Genomic DNA, 8,572 nt, shown 5'->3' with positions numbered 1-8,572 from the left:
TGTTTGATCTCATGCATGCGCCTGTGCGTGCGTGTCTTTCTGATGGATTTGTGTCGTCGCGTGTGTCTATGGAGGGTGTGGTTAGAATGTGTTTGGTTGATTGCACAAGTGGAGGTTGGAGAGTGACATGCTTCAGGCCAGTACCTGTCTATCAAGACTGATGGCTTGATCACCTTCTGCATTTTTGCAGCTGCACTCTGCTATGCTATGCTCCTTGTTATTATAAACCTCTGTCTATCATTCTGATCTCTTATACAAACGTGTCCCTTTTCGTGTTTTGATCTTTTCCCCATCTCCATTGACAACTATAGAATCTTCATTCTATACTTTGAAAATGCTGTTGTTGAATGACATGGACACATTTCATGAAATTGTCCCTTGGTGTGCGTGGGGATAACAGCATCCACCTATAAAATGACTCTTATGGACACTCATAGAATAAATATGTCACAGCACAAAAATAGTTAGTTTTTTCTCCAAGTACTTTAATGTGTCTCAGAGCAAGCAGAGAGAGAAACATGTGTCACAATGACACCTGCTGGTGACTCGAATGGACACTAGGGGTCGACTTTCAGGGGCCTTTTAAGGGAAATCTTACCCCCAACCTTTCACATTTACCATTTTAAAACAAACCCTTTGTGGGTAGGAAAAGTTACAGTTAGACTGAGGAGACAGTTAGACTCCCTGTGATTCCAGGTGGATATATGTAGCCTGTTTGATATGTCACTGTTCTGTTCAGCAGGTAAATACACTAATAACCTGGCTAGAAAAGTGAAACTAGTGGAAGGGTGAAAGGTAGGTTGGAGAAGCATATATCTGCGACAGATAGATCCACAGTATGCTAATTACGCGGTCGCCCACGATGACGAAATCTCCTCATTTGTCGCTCTCAGCCGCCTGTTCCTCGGCATGGTTGGACGCCGCATCAGAAGCCACATTCGAGGTCACCTCGGCATCATCGGTCTTGACTAAGGTGGTATGGGATTTGTTGTTGGTGACAGTGGAACTGCTATTGACACTGACGCTGGCATCCATGTCTCTGCTAGTAGCCAGGCTGTTGCTGCCTCCCAGGCTGATACTGACATCCATGTCTCTGCTGGTGCCTTTGGCGCCTCCCAGGCTGGTGCTGGCATCCACATCTCTGCTGGTAGTGCCTACCAGGGTGATGCTGCCAGGCAGGTCGAAGCTGCTGTCTATATGGCGGCTCTCATGGCCACTGACGTAAGTGCTGCTGCCGTAGCTGGTGCTGCTGACCTTGTATCCCCCCGTTGAGCCGCTGACATAGCTGGTGGTGCGACTGCTTTCCAGGGGGTAAGAGTTGTAGTTCGTTGCTAGAAGTGGAAATTAACATGTCGGGTTATTGGAGTATACATGGATTTGTGTTATTTATGTACAATGTACATGTGTTTAATGTATTTTTATTATTTTGATTCATTATTATAGATTTTTTTAAATTATTATTTATTACAAAAAACACAAGGAAGCGGTAACATTAAGGTATTAGAACATGAAGGACAAACAATACAGCATCAAGACACTACCAAACGTGTATCAGTCTTTCCGCAACAGAGCCATCCTTATGTGTGAGGGTGCGTGTGCATGATAGTGATATAACATATATGTCATGGTTTCCTTTTCCATGATCACAATCTTGTGAAACCCGAACCCTCCGAGATCCCCCCACAGTTCCCCAATAGCTGTCCCTCAACAACCCCTCCCACAGCCCCCCCCAAGAGAAAAAAAGTTATAATACAATTCATTCCATTCCCCACCCCCAAGAACCCCCCCAATGCACCAACAACCAAGCGAATGAACTAAAGAGAAAAAAGGAAAAGACAGAAGAAAACAGCAAACAACAATACAAAAAAAATATAATAATAATACATTTAAAACAAAGGATATCAAGGACAACTGAAATCATGACAGCAATGCCAACTGTATATGCTTGTGTTCTTGTATGTGTTTATTTGAATGAGAGTGTGTGTATATGCATGTGTACAAACACCTGCACGGCATCAGCCTCAGGCAAACCGGCATTAGTTGTAAAAACACTGCCACTTAGTGTCATTCAAATGTACTTTTATTATTTTTTATTTATACTTTTTCCCCCCTTTATCTTTAGACCATCATTCTCTCTCTCACACACAGCAACTCCACTCCCACTTGTCTCCAATTCCACATACCAACCCTCAGCTTCCCTCAGCCCATCTATCTCTGCTGGCCACCCACTTCGTGTTTCTACACAACACATATCTTTCAACTATGCTGTGATGTTTAACGTAAAATTTCAATCTATCTAATCGAATAGAATCTACAGATTACGTGTTGAAGATAAATACTTTTACTGTGTTTAATGTATTTGATACCCTTCCACTCATTCCTCTTATGGACTCTTATGGACACCCATATCATGAGCCATTATCACAAGTCTGTCCTCCCCAATTAAGGTGCCACGAACCTTCTGTGATGTACATTAATAAGTATTAAGCAACAGGTGAAACAGCATAGCTGTGGTATGTAAGGGCATTCACTTACAAGAAGACTGTTTGGAGATGTTGACCGACTTGATTCCATTCACCAGCCTGGGGAGGGGAGAGGAGAGGAGAGGAGAGGAGAGGAGAGGAGAGGAGAGGAGAGGAGAGGAGAGGAGAGGAGAGGAGAGGAGAGGAGAGGGATATGTTCAGTGAGCAAATTAACTCATTGGTCATCATCAAATTCTCCAAATCTTAGAGTTACATGCCTGAATGTTTTCCTCCTTACTTCCTGTGACTAATCAATAAGAACATGGCCTCAAGTCTCGTACCTGCTCTCCTCTCCTTCCAGCAGCTTCCTGTAGGTGGCGATCTCAATATCCAGGGCCAGTTTGACGTTCAACAGCTCCTGGTACTGGCGTACTTGCATGGTCATATCCTGCTTGGCTCTCTGCAGGGCCACCTCGAGGTCATTAATACGAAGCCTGGCGTCCTTCACCGCCAGCTCACCACGCTCCTCCGCCTCAGCGATCTGGTTCTCCAGGTGGCCGCGCTGTTTTCAGGCAAACAATGTTTTTATGCATGTTCCTATTGGTAGATGTCGGTTACCGTACAACTGAATAGGAGAGACAGTCTAGGCACACCAATGGTGTTATATAAATATACACTGAGATACATATTTACTGAGAGACGTAATGTGGCACTCACCTGACCCTTCATCTTGTCAATTTCAGACTGATATCTCATGATTTTGCGGTTCATATCTGCGATCTCTACCTTGGTGTTTTTCAAATTGTCCTCATAGTTGGTGGCTGACACCTGCATCTGTTCATACTGTTACAGAGACAAAATCACGTTACTGTCACCAGCCAAAATATAGAGACATAACAGTGAAGTCATCCATCAATGCTAGCCTCTAGCTAGCAGTGTGGATACCTGAGACATTCCATTGACTCAATTCCAGCCATTATTATAAGCCGTCCTCCCCTCAACAGCCTCCACTCCTATCCACACTAGCATGCCGTTTAGGCATTGGGCATCCATTCTCAGTGGTATGCTAGTATGTACATTGGAGCATAGCCAGTATTGAATCTCGGAAAGGTCACGATGGCGAGAATGGTTTCAGGGGTATCACGGGAGAAGGAACTTACTTTCTGCGTATACCAGGTCTCGGCCTCAGCTCTGCTGCGGTTGGCGATGTCCTCGTACTGGGCGCGCACTTCAGCCACGATGGAGTCCATGTCCAGGTTACGGCTGTTGTCCATCTCCACCACAACAGAGGTGTCCTTGATCTGGCCCTGCAGCTCAAGCAGCTCCTGAAGAACCAAGAGAGGATAGAGAGAAGCCTTTAGATTTCAGAAAGCATCTACTCTTCACACAAGGTATTCAAAATCCAATGGAATCTACAGCATAGGCTTAGGCCAGGGGTCTCCAACCTTTTCTACGATGTCGCAAGCTACACATGTTTTTCTCGCTTTCAAATAGGTACATTCTTCTCTTCTCTTCTCCAATGCAACTCTTTCCCGGGTCCTTAGTGTACAAGAGAAAGTACTGTTTTCTGTCAATATACCTGGTAAAATGATGGTTAACACTTAGGGGGCCACTATGAAGTCAGTGATTTCTTTGCAAAATGTTGTTTTATATTTTTCCTGGTTTTAGATTTTTGGGGGTTTTTAACTCTTAAAATTACAATTGTTTATAGAGAAACACTGAAATTGAATGTTCTGAGTAAATGTCAATATCATTGCTTAAATAAACGTTTTTTAAAATGTATTTTTGAGTGTAATTCCCCATTAATTGCGCATCTGGACCTTTAATTGTGCATCTAGTGTGCCATCTAATGTGCCTGTCTAGTGATGGTTCTGTACTGTTGCTGCTCGTTTCATGGAAAACTTAGAAAACAACAAATAATAGATACAAACGACGAACTTACTCACGATACACTTCTGCCAGGTAAGCCTACTTTTCCATTAACAGTATTTCTGTCAACGCACAAGACGGTTATCACATCAGCTGGCTCTAGTGATGGAATTCTGTATTTTCTGTGCGCCGGCTCATTTGGCTCGATTCACCTAAAAGAGACGTTCATTTGGCTCCCTTGTTCAGTAATGCTTTGAAATGGACCTAAAACCATGAAAAAATAGTAACTCTCTAATTGAAATCCTAAAACATTGCCTACCATTATGTCAGATTGTGAAATATGAGTTCAAAACATTTTTACCTGACAAACTTATTAGATGGCCTGCAAAAAAAAAATTGGACAACTGAATGAGGCTCTCTCTCCTCATTATATTGTTCCTGCACTGAGGAATTATCATCCTCAAATAATGTTTTTGTAACATATCCACTGATAGCTGCTAATGAAGCAATAGTAAAAGTACGCTAATCAGGGAGCCAAATGAAAGGCTCTTTCACATATGCGATTCGGTTCCCGATGTTCAACAAAAAGAGCTGACTGGCTACACACAGAGTGATAGACAAATACCCGCACCACACAGGCGGAAAGGAACAATAACGCTGGGAATCAATTGCCAGATATTGTTTTAGGTTTGGCTTTGTAAGCTAATATTGGCTAACCAGGGGTGGGATAACGTCAAGTTTCATTGGTTAAATAGTACCTGGGAGCTTGCAGTGTGATACTCGTGAAAATTGCTTATGATATTTTGCAGTGGAACATGTGAAAATTGCATGTACTTTCAGAATTGCGGGTGGTCTTTGAGTTACTGGTAGCTACTGGTAGCTTGCGATTGACCTGTTGGAGATCTCTGAGCTAGACTTTCAAATGTTTTCTGTCAGTCACTCCCTTTGCAATATAGACATGGTACATTACCGCGTCATAGATAGTCCTGAGGAATTCAATCTCATCAGTAAGACAGTCCAGCTTGGCCTCCAGCTCCGTCTTGACAATGTAGGCAGCATCTGCATCCTGAGAAAGCATAGCAGAACATACAGTACCTGGTTCATGTACTTTTCTACTTCAGCCAATTTTTTTAAGTTGTGGTTAAGCAACAATGCACTGTAAGTTATCCATGTTGGGTGGGGCTTGTAGAATTATCGAGTCTACTGACCTTCTTGAGGAGAACAAAGTTGTTTTCAGACTCGGTACGCTTGTTGATCTCATCCTCATACCTGAGAATAGAGCAAGCCCGTCAATCAAAAAAGAAACATTGCTGACAAGCTAAAAGTGAAAGAACATTTAGGATTAAAGATTTATTCAATCAAAAAGAAAAGTTCCTTGAAATCATAACACTGTATTTGAGACTCAGATGTGGGTCCCTCCTAGTCAAAATGGTTTAAATAGAACTGTACAACTTACACTACTTTTAAGCGAAGAAAGTAGTTCAATAATAATCCAATTTTGGCGAACTACCCCTTTAACTTTTAATGTCAAACCCACTCACTTGTTCTTGAAGTCCTCAACCAGGCCCTGCATGTTCTTCAGCTCCCCCTCCAGCTTCATCTTCTCGTTGCCCAGACCATCAAGCTGTCTGCGCAGGTTGGAGATGTAGGCCTCAAACATGGCGTCGATGTTGGAGCGGGTGGTGGTCTGGTCCTGCAGGAGACCCCACTTGGTCTCCAGCATCTTGTTCTGCTGCTCCAGGAAACGCACCTGCAGGGACAAAAGGGAAATGGTCAGTGTCATTGACTGAAACTTGTGAATGACAGTATGAAGGAAGGAAGGGAAGGCCGAGTGAGAGAGAAAGGAAGGGTGGATGGATGGAAGGCACAAACAATGGATGAATGGATGGATTAATTAATGTATGAATTAATGTGCATATACTATAAATGAATGGATGGAGCAAACGTGTGAATGTATGTATAGACTAAAGAATGGCCAACAAACAAATGTGTCATTGAAGCAGAGTACCGTGTTTCAGCACGATGTGGCACTCTTTCTCAATCAAAGTTACACATATGATTCATGTTGTTCCAAGTGCTTTTTGACCTCATGCCCCTGGGTGGGGTTCCACTCAAACACAAGCATGGAGGAGAGAACAGAGGAGGTGTGTATCGCTAAAGTGTGAAGGAGGGGTCGAGGAGTGGTCAAATGTTAATCTGGCGGTAAACATAACTGATTTATGACAGTTATGTTTTTAGGACTGATTTATGACAGTTATGTTTTTAGGACTGATTTATGACAGTTAGAAATTGAATTATTTGATTCTTTACAAATAAGGGACGCTTGAAGCATGTCATCACTGTAGTTGACAGTTGATAAGCTGTGCAGGAATGGGCTGATTTTTCTGACAGTGAACCTGCCATGTCCTGTTTGAGTGTGTGGACCACAATGGCACATTGAGCAGAGAGGATCCTGTGAACAAGAAAATCTATAGTAGCCTACAGAATCTACAGACAACAAAGTGTCCCCACATATCGTTTTGTGGATTTAAGAGTCAGTAGCTAATGCTAGAAGGGGTTTCCAAACAACAAACTCTGTATTCATACAACCAACCTCATCTTGTGCCTCTGGCCCTATTTCGGTCTCCACCCATCTTTCCACTCTTTCTTTTACAGTAAAAGGGTCAGGGAAAGAGGGTTTTCGGTTGATAACCAAGTTTGCATTTCATATTTTTGCATGCCTAAATAGGGCCCAATTAGTCATATAATCTATTTCCATAGTTTTGTTCACAGTGTACGTTCAGTTTTGTGCACAATGTTTCACACAATGGTTATAGCTAACATAAAAAAAATCCTTAAAAGATAACCGAAATCACAAGAGAATCTGCCCCTTCCCAAAGGCCAAGTTAATACAAACCAGACATGGGTCAGGTATTTCACTGTTCAATGCTGTTAAATACCTGAGGTGAGTTAGATTTAGCTTGACCGCTGTGCAGAGTGGGCAGGGTTTGCACCTTCACGACGACTCCATTGGCCCCATTGTACAAGACAAGCTAAGTCAAGCTCAGCTCCAGTGTGTGAAAGTACTTGGAATGCACTATGCATTTGACTCTGGTGTGATTGGAACTCATGAGAAACTGACCTTATCGATGAAGGACGCGAAGCGGTTGTTGAGGGTCTTGATCTGCTCCTTCTCGTGGGTGCGGACCACCTGGATGTTGGGGTCGATCTCCAGGTTTAGGGGGGCCAGCAGGCTCTTGTTCACCTGAATAGCGGTGATCGGAGGGGGTCCCACACATGTCATCTTCCCACCCCCCATCCCCATACCACCCCCCATTCCCATACCACCGCCAACACCCATGCCCGCATACCCAAACTCCATCCCGCCCCCTCTTTGCCCAGTCCCTCCAGCCACGTACCCCCCAACTACCCTATAGCCACCTGCTGCCACACCCCCGGCGCTGCTGCCAACACCCCCATAAGAGCTGCGGACACTGTAGCTCTGTTGTCTGGCTCCGCCGCCATAGCCGTTGCTGGAGTTGCTGCTGAAGTTTTGAGACCCCAGGCCTGCAGAGGAGGACCTCAAAGAGTAGCTGGTGCTCTTCACAGCTCTGGTGGACATGATGACTTAGGTTTTAGCAAGTGCTACAGTAGGTGGTCTGTAGAGCCTGGGAGATTTGCTGCAGAGAGAGAGAGAGACTCGTGCAGATGGAGCTCACTGTTCCCTGGCCCTCTTTTTATCTGGAAAGGGGAGGGACCGAGGGACATTATGATTGGCTAGCATGCAGTAGGGGAGCGCAGAATGGAGGAATGCTGGAGGTAATAGAATATAATCATGTTACACATTTACAGCGCACAAAGTGAATTTGAAAGAGTACAAAACTTACATAACAGGGATTGGAGCTGCTTTTCCTTATTTGCAGCATTATGTGCTATCATAATGATATTCTGAGTATTCGTATCATAATGTATTTATGTTAGAGTCTCAATGCAGTTGACCAGTGCAGAATGCATTCTTTGCATCATGAAAAACCTCTTCAAAATTCCCAATGAATTGTACAAAAACAAAGTCCAGTTCTGGGCATGGGCTCTTGTTAGATGATTGCTATTGAACTTGGTGCTTGGCATCATCATGAACAGTTTGTCACCATTAACAATGTACCTTGCTGCAGCAGGCATTTTGCGTGTGAAAAAAGTAACTTTCTAATACCCAGAACAGTATTAGTGAGCTAACATACAGTATATAGTGCAAAGATATTCAA

The 8,572-nt window shown here is 43.6% G+C and overlaps 1 protein-coding gene across 1 annotated transcript; it reads right to left on the bottom strand.

The window, feature by feature from the left end:
* Positions 1–464: 464 nt before the first annotated feature.
* LOC110493956 (keratin, type II cytoskeletal 8) lies at positions 465–8,137 on the bottom strand. The gene is made up of 9 exons (XM_021568582.2): positions 7,453–8,137; positions 5,873–6,081; positions 5,540–5,600; positions 5,302–5,397; positions 3,623–3,787; positions 3,180–3,305; positions 2,804–3,024; positions 2,536–2,582; positions 465–1,331 (listed from the first exon to the last, which is right to left on the bottom strand). The coding sequence occupies exons 1-9, from the start codon at positions 7,930–7,932 to the stop codon at positions 877–879; spliced, it is 1,860 nt and encodes a 619-aa protein (XP_021424257.2). The 5' UTR covers positions 7,933–8,137; the 3' UTR covers positions 465–876.
* Positions 8,138–8,572: the final 435 nt, after the last annotated feature.

Source organism: Oncorhynchus mykiss, chromosome 17 (assembly GCF_013265735.2).
Source record: "Oncorhynchus mykiss isolate Arlee chromosome 17, USDA_OmykA_1.1, whole genome shotgun sequence".
NCBI classification, from domain to species: Eukaryota; Metazoa; Chordata; class Actinopteri; order Salmoniformes; family Salmonidae; genus Oncorhynchus; species Oncorhynchus mykiss.
Note: the sequence above shows the minus strand (reverse complement) of the source record. Positions and strands in the feature narration are given on the sequence as shown.

Bases quoted from the DNA above. Each gene is read 5' to 3' on its own strand.
- LOC110493956 (XM_021568582.2), bottom strand. From the start codon at position 7,932: ATGTCCACCAGAGCTGTGAAGAGCACCAGCTACTCTTTGAGGTCCTCC. The intron at 3,025-3,179 runs GTGAGTGCCACA...GCCTGAAAACAG, and splicing joins TTGACAAGATGAAGGGTCAG to CGCGGCCACCTGGAGAACCA. The intron at 1,332-2,535 runs GTAAGTGAATGC...TTCCACTTCTAG, and splicing joins CATCTCCAAACAGTCTTCTT to CAACGAACTACAACTCTTAC.